The sequence below is a fragment of the Nestor notabilis genome, unplaced genomic scaffold (assembly GCF_000696875.1).
Source record: "Nestor notabilis isolate BGI_N333 unplaced genomic scaffold, ASM69687v1 scaffold2779, whole genome shotgun sequence".
In the NCBI taxonomy this organism is placed as follows: Eukaryota; Metazoa; Chordata; class Aves; order Psittaciformes; family Psittacidae; genus Nestor; species Nestor notabilis.
The window spans coordinates 31,722-46,080 of record NW_009943934.1 but is presented as its reverse complement, the minus strand read 5'-3'; the positions used below and the strand labels follow the sequence as shown (position 1 = coordinate 46,080).

The 14,359-nt window shown below is 40.7% G+C and overlaps 1 protein-coding gene across 1 annotated transcript in view; it reads left to right on the top strand.

Moving 5' to 3' along the window:
- The window catches only part of CELF1 (CUGBP, Elav-like family member 1), a 44,152-nt gene that overhangs the window by 13,701 nt on the left and 16,092 nt on the right, over window positions 1–14,359 (top strand). Inside the window, 7 exon segments of the mRNA XM_010022179.1 lie at window positions 4,715–4,902; window positions 5,695–5,777; window positions 6,178–6,226; window positions 9,462–9,596; window positions 9,723–9,802; window positions 10,207–10,368; window positions 11,705–11,786. Of these exon segments, the coding sequence (XP_010020481.1) occupies window positions 4,725–4,902; window positions 5,695–5,777; window positions 6,178–6,226; window positions 9,462–9,596; window positions 9,723–9,802; window positions 10,207–10,368; window positions 11,705–11,786 (769 nt within the window). The 5' untranslated portion in view covers window positions 4,715–4,724.

The window sequence follows — 14,359 nt, the reverse complement described above, 5'->3', positions numbered from 1 at the left end:
CATGCCAGTTAATGTCCCACTGGCCAGAAAAGGGGAAATATAACCTCAGTTTTTAAAAAGGGAAAAAAGGAAGACCCAGGGAACTACAGGCTGGTCAGTCTCACCTTGGTGCCCAGCAAGATCGTGGTGCAGATCCTCCTGGAAACTGTGCTCAAGCACATGGGAGATAAGGAGGTGATGTGTGACAGCCAGCATGGTTTCACTAAGGGCAAATGGGGGAAGGTGTCCCTGCCCATGGCAGGGGGGTTGGAACTAGATGGCCTTAAGGTCCCTTCCAACCCAAACCATTCTGTCATTCTATGATGTGTGCTAAATTCATGTCTTCTCTTATTTTACAGTAACATGCATATATTTGTATATTACCAGGCCTAACTCCTTTTAATAACCTTTTAATCAAACACACTCTAGACAGAAATGTTTATGGTTTGATTTGGTTTTATTTAGAAGCTGGAAACAGTTCTTTATGAAAGAAATAACTGACATGCTGTAACTGTGCAAGTGTAAAGCAAGCCGTAGGTACTGGCCAGTCTAAATAACGGCAGGTACATGTTGCAGTCCTGGACAGACAACAAAGAAGTGATTGCAGCTGCCTCAGCATGTATTCCTTGATGCTCTAAGAGTTTATTTTGTGGTTATATTAACTGTGTATGTAAGGCTCATGTGGGTTCGTGTTGGACCTGAATTACTGATCCCTCCTGGAGTGTTCGGGCACACCCAGCTGCCTCTGCAGCTCTTGCTCCCTGCAGTCAACTATTTCTGCATCTCCTAATGGTTCCTGTATTAGTCAGATTATCTCCCTGGTCATTTGGGTATCGAAAAGTTAACAAGAGGTGTGTAATGTAAATACAACTCACAGTTCCTTGATCAACATGTTCCTCCTGTTATAATGATGAAGCTGCTGACAGAATCATAGAATGGTTTGGATTGGAAAGGACCTTAGGATCATCTAGTTCCAACCCCCCTGACATGGACAGGGACACCTCACACTAGACCATGTTGCCCAAGGCTCTGTCCAGCCTGGCCTTGAACACTGCCAAGGATGGAGCATTTCACACTTCTTTGGCAACCCATTCCAGTGCCTCAGCACCCTCACAGTAAAGAACTTCTTCCTTAAATCTAACCTAAACTTCCCCTATTTAAGTTTGAACCTGTCACCCTTTGTCCTATCACTGCAGTCTCTGATGAAGAGTCTCTCCCCAGCATCCTTGTAGGCCCCATTCAGATACTGGAAGGCTCCTCTGAGGTCTCCACGCAGCTTCTCTTCTCCAGGCTGAACAGCCCCAGCTTTCTCAGGCTGTCTTCATACGGGAGGTGCTCTAGCCCCCCTGTCTTCCTCTGGACCTGCTTCAACAGCTCCATGTCCTCTGTATGTTTAGGACACCAGAACATGTTCTGGTTGGTGTTTTCAATAAATGACTGAGTTTTTTCCTCCTTATCATCTATAGACTCTGTATATCTCTGGATTTATAGATGCATGATAGGCAAAGCGTTGTTTCCAGAGCAGTGTACGTTTTGCTTCTATACAGGAATAGGTTTTGATGTTCTGTGGTAGTTTTGAATAATCAAATCTTCTTAGCTGCGATTGTTCTGGCAGGTTCAGAGAAGCAGTTCGCATTAACTTCTCCCTAGAAGTTAGGACTGAGTGTCAAAAATAGTGCACAAGGTGAAAACAGTGAAGTCAGCCATTGGAAATGATGGTGAAGGAACCTCTTGGCTTCACACCTTAATATTGGCAATTATGGGAAGCGTCAGTCTGAGCCTCAAGGCCTTGGACTGCCATTTTGGGAGGCAAGGAGTTAGTTGGGGATGGAAAGACTGTAGTTTGTATTCTTTCTGCTCTGTTACCCATTGCTATCTTCATGGATCTGACACTCTGTTTATCTGGCAGTGCACTCAGTAATGCTTCGCCAGGGAAAATTGCACAAAACAAGCCCAGTGCATCAGCATTTTCATTGTGTATTAAGCTGAGCCTCCCTTCACATGGTCACATCCCCTTTTTAATCTGGGATTCCATGTCCCTTTCCCAGTCCAGCCTTGTTTCTGTGGTGTCTATTGCTGGTCTCCCGGAGCTTCTGTTTCTGTAGTTTGAGTATTTTTTGTGTGGCTGACTGTTAAGACCTGCAGGACTTTTGGAAGTGGCGTTGTTTGGGGGTTAGGCAATACACTGATTTAGTGTTAGTAGTTTGTCACAGACTGAGGTGATGGCCGCGTTCAAGTTGGATTTCCTCCCAGAGATGATGGTGGACCATTGCTCATTGAATGCCAGCCCTGTGTAAGTATTTCTGTCTTCATGTCTAAGTTTGTAACTGAAGTGATGGTGGGAATTGGTGTCTCTGGAGCCTCTGTTGTCCGATGGACTCCCTTTCCGGGCAATAACATGGGGGGAATGAGATAGAGCCTGCAGTTTGTTTTCTTAAAGAAATCCTACTGGGTGTTGACAGATGATGTTGAATCCTGCATGGGAGGAAAAATAATCTTTCAAGTTCGGGGATGAGGGCTAAGGAGGCGTAAAGCTATTTGGCAGTACTGTTTATAGTATGCTACAGGTGCTGATATTATAAAATCAGTTATTTAAATCAACAGGTGGGAGAACAGTTTCTGTTCTTCCCTATTAATGACTCCAGGCAAGACCTTTCAGTTAAGGAATGAAAGATTCCTTGAATACTGTTGAGGTCATGTTATGAGTTGCCCAGTTAATAAGAGCCATGCTAAGCTCTTGCAGCTACCCACGGCATAGAAGGCAGGGCTGAAGATTATTATTGGAAGAGGGTAAATGTTTCCAGTTGTTCTGCTTCGTTAAAGGTATTGTTTGCCTTGACTATTTGGACATGTCCTCACCCTTTCTGAGTGGAAAGGTAAAGAGGACTGAAAGGATTTATGATGATTCCCTTCTGTTCTAGTAAGAAGCTTTGTTGCTTCTGATCTCAGGGGAAACCTTGTAACAGTCTTCAGATACTTTAAAGGGGCCTACAGGAAATCTGGAGAGGGACTTTTTACAAGGGCAGGTAGGGATAGAACAAGGGGGAATGGCTTTAAGCTGAAACAGGGTAGATTTAGATTAGATATTGGGAAAAAAGTTTGCTATGAGAGTGGGGTGACACTGGCACAGGGTGCCCAGAGAAGCCAGGTTGGATGCAGGGGCTTGGAGCAACCTGCTCTAGTGGAAGGTGTCCCTGCCTGTGGCAGGGGGTTGGAACTGGAGGAGCTTTAATGTTCCTTCCAACCCAAACCAGTCTGTGATTCTGTGTCTGTTCATATAGCTTCAAAATTATGAGCTTTCCCTGGCATTGCTTCTTCCTTAGGCTCTGAACATCAGCATATTGAGGGGGGGATTAACTAAATGTTCCCTGGTTTGGAAATCTTGTTTTACTTTTAAAATTCTGTTCAGGGGGCAATATGATTGCAGATGGACAGTGAGAGGAACACTCTTTAATGTGTTAATAAGCCATTCAAAAACTATCTCTAAAGGAAAAAAGCAGTGATGAAGAGAGCTGACTGCAGTAGAAGGTGGCCGCCTGTATTCTTCAACAAAGAGATTGGGGGCAGGGGGAATCATTGGATAGTTACTGTTCCACTCTCCACGTCCCTTCTAGACTACACAGGTGCTGGTCAGCAATTCTAATCTACTGGTCACTATAGCTACAATAGAATGTTGTTACAGTCAGTCTTCCACAGAGAGAGGTCCTGTGGTCTACTAGACTGTGACAACTGATAACAAGACCTCACATTGTACTTGCCAAACTATGAGGGATCAATACAGGAAGCAGTGTATGGTTGTCAACAAGCTCTGTGGAGTATGACACAGTTTGTCAATGGGCTGTAAACTGTTCATACAGCTAGAGATAATGCCTTGAAGCCTACTGAAGATTTCCATACTCAAAACTTCTGTGGTGTTGTAGTCGAAGAAGTGACTTTTTTCTTATGTTAACACCCTATCATTACTCAACTTGATTCAGTGTGTGACTAACTATAGATTGTTCAATCCCAACCTCTTCATGTACAACCTAAGCCTGTTTTTTCTTGCCAAATACTGCTGAAAGCTCCCTAGTTTCACAGTGAGCTATTGCTTGGTAAACCTTTAAAGGAACTTCTCATCTGTTGAGTTACACCTGTTTCTCTGTGTGAAGATGCATCTTCACCCTGGGAAGTAGTTCCAGGTAATCACATTTTAAAACAATGAAGAAAATATTACCCTCTTATTTTCAGTGGTTCCTGGTAACTTCAGTGATCTGTGGGTAGACTGAGTACAGGTTCCTTCCTGTTCTGGTTTCTTTTTCTGTGAAATTTTACATGTGTTTTACTTGTGTTTTCTGACTTTTTATTTCTTGTTTGTTGTTGTTCCCTATTATTGTTATCAATAGTTATTATTGGTTTTATTTCTATTATCATAGTCTACTTAATTTCAATTATTAAACTGTTCTTATCTCAACCCTTGGGTTGTACATTCTTCTGACTCTTCTCCCCAAGTAGCTGCGTGGTACTTTAGTTGCCAGCTGGGTTTAAACCACGACAGTGATGTTTCTGAATATTCTCTGGTATGCAGGACTGGGAATATGCAAGAGTCTCTCTTTATAGGTGTATTTTAATCATATACATTGATATATGTGTAGAAATAATTTTTTTTATCTTGCTGTAAGTGTGCTGCTTCTAGCTGCAACAGCATCTAAAACCTGCAAAAAGATATAAACCAGAAATTCATTCTTGATTTCCATAGTTCAAAGAAAATGAATGGCACACTGGATCACCCAGACCAACCTGATCTAGATGCTATCAAGATGTTTGTGGGTCAGGTCCCACGGAGCTGGTGTGAGAAGGATCTAAGAGAACTTTTTGAACAGTATGGTGCTGTCTATGAAATCAATGTCTTGAGGGACAGGAGCCAAAACCCTCCTCAAAGCAAAGGTGAGAACTTCTGTACTTCTCATGAGACTATGAGAGTTAGCTGCTTTCATGTAGTTAGTCTTACCTGTTAAAGGTTGTTAGCTTATTCAAACATCCCTGTGAGGAGCTCTATGTGACCAGGTGTTCATGCTAGCCCAGGCTTTATAGTCTGAAGTGTATGTATCTGATTATATTTGAACTGCTGTCCAGTCAGTAACTGAGCTGAGGAAAATCATAATTTAAGAGCTCAGAAGTGATGGGGATGCTGCAAGAGCATGGATTATAATTGCAAAGCAGAATATAAAGTTAATACTGTGTTGCTCCAGAGCATCTTTGTGATGCTGTAATGTAGTCAAAATGTTGCTGGAAGTGCCACAGTTTCAGATAAAATACAAAATTGAGGTCTTAGTCAGTTGTGTACCATCAAATACTTGAGTACATCAAATCCTAACTGAATGTTGTACCTGGATTTGCAGTTCAGTTAAATGCAATATCTTATTTCCTGCGAAACTAGGTAAGTTTTTGGTACTAGCAAATGTTGAGTTTGATAATGAAAACAGCCATCAATTCTTTGGCAGATGTATCTGAGCATTTGCTTTAATAGCATACTGGTGATGTTGGGTCAGTTATTTTATAACACTTAGAAATCTTCTTTGAACAGTCACTATAGGCAGTACCTGCCTATTCCAATGTCTACCCTCTTCTACTTGTCATAAGATTTGCATTGGAAGGATAGAAGTGGGACTTGCAATTTCTGTACAGCATATCAAGATTCATGGTTCTTTCTTGGCTAGAATCTTGTTTTCATTGCAGGGTGCTGTTTTGTTACATTTTATACCCGTAAAGCTGCACTAGAAGCACAGAATGCTCTTCACAACATGAAGATCCTCCCAGGGGTAAGAGAAAAGCCATGCTTTCTTCACAACTCTGTTTTTCTGATCTCTGGCACCACTGATGTACAAACATACGTTATCGTGCGCTCAAATAATGTTTTAAAAGAACTATTCAAAAGAGCAATGTCGTGAGATTTATATGATAACAGATCTTAAGGGAATTTTGGAGCATATGGTATTGAAGTGGGTGGGTATGGCTCCTGTAATACTCTCTAAGGAGGAATGATGGCATATCATAAGGAAAGCTTTTCTTTCTTCTAGAAATCTATGTGTTGTTATGTATGTATTTCCGTAGAGGCAGTTTAGGTCTTTTTTTCTCTTTTTTTGCACAATTCATATAGGATGTGTTTCATAGAGTATGAAGTGAATGTATCTAGGATTAAATAATCTTTTTACATTTCAGATGCACCATCCTATCCAGATGAAACCAGCTGACAGTGAAAAGAGTAATGGTAAGCTTTAGTGTCAGTTTGGTGGCATCATTTGCTCTAATAGGGAAGCTTGAGGATTTTCCTTTTCTTAACAGCTTCTAATGAAGTCTTCTTGAATTGGAGACAGGAAAAAAAAGCTGTGTTTTCAATGCAGTAGGTAGCATAAGTGATGTCTCTAAAATTCCATGACTCAGAATCTCCCACTGCTGCTGCCTGCGGTAGAACCATGTTGTCAGTTAGGGAAACATCCAGTGAGTTCTTCTTTGTACTAAGGTGGTTTAAATATGTGTTGGGGATGTGGACAGTGGGATTGAGTGCACCCTCAGCAAGCTTATGGATGACACTAAGCTGAGTGCTGTGGCTGATACCGTAACAGGAAGAGATGCCATCCAGAGGGACCCTGAAAGGCTAGAGAGGTGGGCCCATGTGAATCTCATGAAGTTCAACAAGGCCACATGCAAGGTCCTGCACCTAGGTCAGGGCATTCCCAAACGTCGATGCATGCTTAGTGATGAGTGGATTGAGAGCAGCCCTGTGGACAAGGACTTGGGTTATTTGTGGATGAAAACCTGAATATATGCCAGCAGTGTGTGTTTGCAGCTGAGACAGCCAGTCATATCCTCGTTTGCATCAAAAGAAGGGCTAATAGGTCAAGGGAGGTGATGCTCCTGCTCTGCTCCACTCTTGTGAGACACCTCCTGGAGTACTGTGTGCAGCTCTGAGGCCCCCAACATAAGAAAGACATGGACCCACTCTAGTGGGTCAGTGGGAGGTCCATGAAGATGATCAGAGGGCTGAAGCATTTTTCCTATGAAGACAGGCTGAGAGAGTTGAGGTCGTTCAGCCTGGAGAAGAGAAGGAATGGGGGAGACCTTAGAGCAGCCTTCCAATACCTAAAGGGGGCCTTACAGGAAAGATGAGGGTATTATTTATCAGGGAGAATAGTGATAGGACGAGAGGTAACAGTATTAAACTGAAAGAGTGAAGATTTAGATTATATATTAGGAACAAGTTCTTTAATGTGAGGGTGCTGAGGCGCTGGTACAGGGTGCCCAGAGAAGCTGTGGCTGCCCCATCCCTGGCAGTGTTCAAGGCCAGGTTGGACACAGGGGCTTGGAGCAACCTGCTGTAGTGGAAGGTGTCCTTGCCTATGGCAGGGGATTGGAACTAGGTGATCATCAAGTCCTTTCCACCCAAAACTATTCTGTGATTCTGTGAAATCTAGAAATGCTTTTTCAGGTGCTTGATCAATTTGAAGCAAGGCCTATTGCAGTCAGGGTGGGGTCAAAACTACTTCTTGTAGTATATAAGGGAGATTGAGAATTCACCACTGTTCAGTAGAGAAAAATACTGAGTATTTCTGCACATTGGCCATTTCAGATGGATTAAGACATTTAGCATATACCACTGGGTAAATGATCATTTTTCCAGGCAGTTCCATGATGAGTTTAAATATGTAAATGCTCAAACGATTGTGTATTTATATAAATTGCTGCAAGATAAGCAAAGAAAGTGTTTAACATCTTGTAGTTTCAGTCTTTCTATGCTTACTTGAATCTGTTTTCTTCATTTGCCATAGTTAGTATAACATTAGCATTGCATCATGGAGAAGATAATCCTGGTTCCAGAAAACTTACATCTTAAGATAATTGAAAACAGAAGATGGGATATGTGGGTAACATCTAGTAGGAGTAATTCCATCTGCAGGTTCCTCCATGTGTATACAGAATGTTTCTGTGTAAATACATCTAGAAAGGAGTAATTCTTTTCAGCTATTGTTGGGAGGAGAGCAGAATAGCTTCATTAAATTAAAACTGATCTTGCATCTCTCTCTCTCTCTCTCTCTCTCTCTCTCTCTCACACACACACACACACACATCCTGGGAAAATAATGGAAGGAGGAAAAAAGTATTTAATGGAATTTTAGGGTGACAGTTCTGAGGCTATTATGAAATCATACGAGTTTTAGTAAAAGGTGTAGGTGAAAATATAAATTAGAAAGCATCAGTTAAAGTATTTTAATTTGCCATTAATAAAAGGGATTCTGGTTCTCTTGAACTAAAATGGACGGCAGAAAGTATTTGAAAATAGCTTTCTGTTCTAAGAGCTTGAAAGTGAACTGGGTACAATGTTAAGAATTAATAATCAGTTAAAGTCCTGGAGATGGAATAGTTTGGAATTTTCCTCTTAAACACCATAGAAGAGTCGGCAAATAAGTTGATTTCCCCTCACCATGGCACTTAATAGGAGAAGACCTTCTTGAAGCTTCAAATTGTGCTACATTTTTCACGATACTATATTTTATATTGTGCTGAATCTTGTATTTTCAGACTACTTTATATTTCCAAATGGTATTCTGCATAATTTGCTTTGTCCTTTAAAAGCAAGTATGTCAGAGGTGATTAGCATCCTTAAATAAGTAAAGCGAGACACAAAGTTCTGCCCTGGATTTGAATTTACCCCACTCCCTTAAGTGACCTTAAACTGACATTCAACCAGTAACTGAAAAGCTAAGATAAATGTCTTTCTGGACCATTTATTTTAAATTGGTCTGCACAGTGAAAGGTGCTATTCAATTCTAATGTATCTAATGTAACATCAGCATTTAGAGGCAAGGTACAGTAGCACACAGTCTATTGTTCTGATTTGAGGTGTTGTTTTCATGCTCTTGGTACAGAAACGAATGGATAAATCTGAAATAGAACTGAAACTGTTCTGGCTTAGCAACAGATGTTACTTCCACTGTTGAGACAGGAGCATGAGGGAATAGGCAGATCTAAATTTAAGTGATTGGCATGGTAAAGAGGCTAGAAATAAGATTTCTGCAGCTCTGTATCAGTTTAGGTACAGTTAGGTATGTTGATAGTCTAAAGATAGGAGAGACAGAAGCGAGAGGATGAAAATAGTCCAATAAAACATATACAAGTCTTCTCTTACTGACCAGGAACTAAATTTAGGAGATAAAAAGAAGTGCTGAATCTGATGTATTCTTTCCTTATATTCTTGCAGTTCACAGGCTTGCAAGGGAGAAACAGTCAGCAAAATGTAAACATAAACCATCATAAAATGGGCATCCTTGAGGTTCAGTGAGGTATCTTATATGCATCCTCTTAAATTGAAGAGATACCATTATTGGGAATCTGGTTTTGACAAGTCATTACCCTTAGTACAAGGGAAATAACTGCAGCTGGTGGAGAAGTCTTGATCTAGTAAGCATATATTTGCTGGTAATACTCTTTATCTTTTGCTTTCTTAGCAGTAGAAGATAGAAAGTTGTTTATTGGAATGATATCCAAGAAGTGCAATGAAAATGATATCCGAGTGATGTTCTCCCCCTTCGGACAGATTGAAGAATGCAGGATATTACGTGGCCCAGATGGCCTGAGCCGAGGTAAGCAGGAAGCTTTTCAGACAGTTCAGAGCTCTCCACTGGGTGCTGCCTTTTGCAGCTCAAGGTGGCATTTTTTCCTATCCACCACCATTTTCATGTTTTGGTTCTTTTTTGTTCTCTCCCCAGGTTGTGCATTTGTGACTTTTACAACAAGAGCCATGGCGCAAACAGCAATCAAAGCAATGCACCAAGCACAAACCATGGAGGTAAAATAAGTTAGTGAGTGTCAGGAGATGATGTAATTTGTCAGGCAGTCGCTGTGGAGTTTGGAGGGCTTAAAGGGCAGAGAGAAGGATAAGTGCAGTGTGTGTTTCTTCACAAATGCTACTCCTGGACCTTTGTGTGTGTTTTGCTTCTATTTTTAGAGCTTGAGATAGAAACTTCATCTGCAGAGAAAAGATATCAAAAGAGATAATAGAATTAAAAGCAAAGGAAATTTTGAATCCTTAATGAAATGTGCTGTTTGAAAATATATATATGTGTGTGTGTGTGTGTATGAATGCATGTAGAGGGAGGGAAGAAGAATGCTTCCAGTGACTGGGTCTTAATGCAGTATTTTTGTGTCTGCTGGGGATAGCAAGTATGTAATTGTTTGAATTGCTGTTTGCAGGGTTGCTCTTCTCCCATTGTGGTAAAATTTGCAGACACACAGAAGGACAAAGAGCAGAAACGAATTGCTCAGCAACTCCAGCAGCAAATGCAACAGATCAGTGCTGCCTCAATATGGGGAAACCTGGCTGGTCTCAACACACTTGGACCCCAATACTTAGCAGTGAGTTTCTGATTTGGGTTCTTTTAATCTCTTCAGGGATTGCAGTGTCTGACTGTCTTGTAGTGTTTAATGGATTAATTTTTTAGAAGGCTCCTGATAGATATGAGCAGGGTTCTTAATCCCCATTTAGTGGATGAGGAGGCTGAAATTTAGTTATATGCTAACTAAATTTAGTTATATAGCTAGTCGGAGGATATATTTAAGTGAGGATTTCAACCCCACTCACTGTAGCCCTAACTATTGAAACTTCTTTCTTTGTTTTCCTGTCCTCTGTAGAATGACTTTGTGCTGGGAACGTTTTCTTAATACATTATGGCCTCCATGTAATATAAGTGCCCTTTTCATGTTTATCTGATTTACATACTTCTTGTATTCCTATTCCACCTCTTTTTCAGCCTTTACTTCTCTTACCCAGTTCCAGTGAAACCTAGAATATTAGTTGGTGCTGTCCAAATAGAAAAGGTGATCAGGTTGGAAGTGCCAATCAGACAGTGCACAGTAAAATAAAGAGAAGCTACTGTCTCTTAAACTGACAGAAAACAGTCTGTTGTTTGTCGCTGATTTGAGTCGATTTTGCTGGGTCACTCAAGTGTGAACTTCCCATAAACTGATGTGCTCTGACTTGAGTGGCTGTGGGAACTGTGTTCATGCAATATAAGGTCTAGGGAACAGAAAAGGAAAATTTCATGGCATTCTTGGTAATGGTGTACTGTGGAAGTGGGGGCATTCTCTCTTTTACTACTGCTTTAAGTTTGGTAGATGGGAATTTTTTATAACACTGCCTAGTTAATTGAGCAAAGAATAGGAAATCCCTCCAGCTTCTGAGCTGAGGCTTGAGATTTCTGTCATGGCTTCTGTGTTTAAGGAAAGCAGAGTGAGTTCTCTCTCATGGCGTCTCTTTCGTTTTGGTATGGCATATGCCATTTGTTCTGTGCTGGCAGTGTCAGCTCTAAAGTCTGGCTTGAAGTATATATCCTTAGAGGTGTCAGTCCTGCCTGAGGTGCTTTGAATAGGAGTTCTCTCACTATTGATTCCACTGTTTTTTGTCTTGGTGTGTTAGCTATAAACTTCCCTCAACACTGATAAAGTTGAGTGAGGAAAGCGTTGTGCTGTTGCTTTGGCTGCAATATGCATGGGCAGTGTGGATTTTCACTATAGTGATGCTCTGGCTGTAGCGTGTAAGGGGAATTCTCTCTATGCTTTGCTACGGTGTGGTGCATGGGCAGTGGGAATTCCCTTTGTGACGGCGCTCTGGCTGTGGTGTGGTGCACTTTCTCCCAGAAGCGGAGCCAGCCCTCACTCTCACTCTTGTTTTGTTTTTTGGTGTAATGTCTAGCTTTATTTGCAGCTCCTTCAGCAGACAGCAGCTGCGTCATCTGGGAACCTGAACACACTGAGCAGCCTCCACCCAATGGGAGGTGAGTTTTCTCCATCAGAACACAAATTCAGTGCCCAAGAAAAGAGGAGGGTAGAGAAAGTAGGCAAAAGGCTGTAGACATGATAACCTCATTTGAAATAAGTAGTCCTGAGTTAACCCACTCCTTTGGAATGACAGGAATCCTCTGTTACAAGTGCAGATCTTCCTCCTTAATCTTAGTTAACCATTGTCCCCAAGGTAAGTATATGCTGGTAATCTCCCCTAGCTCTGGCTTTAAAGTTATCTTCCCTTATGGGTGCAAAAAGATTGCTTTCTTTATTTCATCCAAACAGCTGCCTGTGTGAAGCATTGTGTTTTGAAGTATGCAGTAATGCATGTGCTCCTGTGAAAATGGATACTTAGATTGCCCATTTTTAGTTCTTTATTCTTAAATACTTCTATGTTGGAAATGCACCCGGAACTAGTCCTTTGGTTAGGTTCTTTAATTCCTTCATTTGGATCATGATTAGCTATGTTATTGCTGTTAGGGAAATACCGGTTTCATACATACGAGCTAAATTCCTTGCTGTGAACTGCTCGTCAGAATATTCACTAAGTATAGGTAAAAGTTTAAGTGCAGTCACTAAGTACTGGGCTGCAAATTGATTGTCGCTTCTGTCTTCACAGAGTGGGTAATAAAAATCTATTCACCACATGCTCTTAATTCTTCTGATGGTAAAAAAGGTTATAGTTTTGGTTTTAATACTCAAAACTGTAAGGTTTTAAAATTGACTTCTGGAGTTGTACAGTAGTTCACAATATTACTTGTCCTGTCTGTGTAAAAGTTAATCTAAAAGTCGTAAGGAAGCATCTTTGTACATCTGACTTGTTACTGATGGATGTACCAACACAGTTAGAAACTTTTGCAAAGTGTTACGTTTTAGATTGTAAAAACTTTGATTTATACTTGAGCAACCATTCTAGTGGAAGATGTCCATGCCCATGGCAGGGGGGTTGGAACCAGATGATCTTTAAGGTAACTTCCAACCCAATCTTGATACTTTAGGTTGATTCTGACCTTAGCTTATTATGCTTACTTTTTTCATATTAGAACTCTTCTGCTATCTCCTTTCTTGAAATTCACAGAAAGAAAAATTAAGTAGGTAATTGGATCCCAAACTACATCAGACGTTGCAGACGAAATTTAATCTTGATGCTTTTTGAAAGCAGATGGGAAAACAATGTGATGACAAGAGGGCAGGTGCAGAGTGAACATGCCAGACTGCTTCTAAAAGGAAGCAAGCTGCTTTGTTCTTCACTAGCTTTAAGACTTGCACTTTTAACCCTCTATAGCAGAATAAAAACAAAAAGTACAACTTCTTGATTTTAATTTAATCCTTTTGTTTTACAATGGCACCTTGGGAATCTATAATAAAGGCAGAATCCTGTTTCAGGCACTAAATGTGGATAAGGAAACAGACCCTGTCACAAAGAGAAAACAATAGAAAAAGATTTAAAAAAAAAAAATGAACTATGCTAATAGTAGAAGACGTTTTTTGTTTTTTGGAAAATAAGTAGTTTATACTTCATTGCCATTTGCAATCTTTTGTCTGCACGTACTTAAATTGCAAAACTGAGATTTTAATTGTTTAAGATGTGTGCTTTGTCACCAAATACTTACAGAGCATCTGAAGAAGAGGTGCCATGTCTGCCAAGGACATTTTGACATTGTCAATGAATGGAGATTAATTTAATTTTGGTTTTAATTTTGTAAGGAAGAATTACTAGGGATTGTCTGAAGTCAGATGAAAAGAGGAGGGATTGTTAGAATAAACAAAGGTAGAAACAAAAAAGGGAAATCAGGGAAAAGGGTTGAGAGGCAGAATTGGAAGAATGGAGCTAGCCTACCAAAGGAAGGCTAAAATACAGAATTCAGAAGGTCAGTATTGATGATAATCTCATGTCAGAAGAGGGTAAAACTACAGTGTCAGTACTGACTGACTGGTTTCATTCAAAAAGTAATACTGAACATCAAGGTGAGTCAGATTTGTAAATTGACCACTAAAATTCATCACCACAGGAATACCTTCCTCTCCCTGCAGTATTTCTTGCTGCTTACCCACAACATGCCTGATGTTTCCCATTTTCCATACCACTTTTGTTTGACCAGCTGGCAAGCCTGCACGTACATGGGCTGATCTTGTGGTCAGCAGTTGCCACTTACCACTCTCTCACAACTGACTGTTGCTTCTTGGCTGCCCAGAGGACCAAACGAAACATGCTGATGCTTAGCTCATGGTGGGTTAAAGGTGGTGTGACTTTGTGGCCACTGTAGTGTGTAAACCGTCTTGAGAGAATTTTGTAGTTATTGCTGTTCCCACACAAAGAACATGGAGCAACATGAGAAAAGAAGAGAGTATTGGCCTGATGTCTAGGCAAGTTCTCTAGCTTGCAGATGAGCTATCACATCCTGGCTTAACTCTCAGTTATGCTATGCTTTTGTCTACATCTTGGGTTAGTGACTACCTGGTCTTGTACTGGAAGTCATCTATCTGGGCAAAGAAAGACTTCTTTTTTAGTTATGACAAGGAATTTCATCATGGAAAAGATCAGTAACTAGTATTAAGCCTCTTG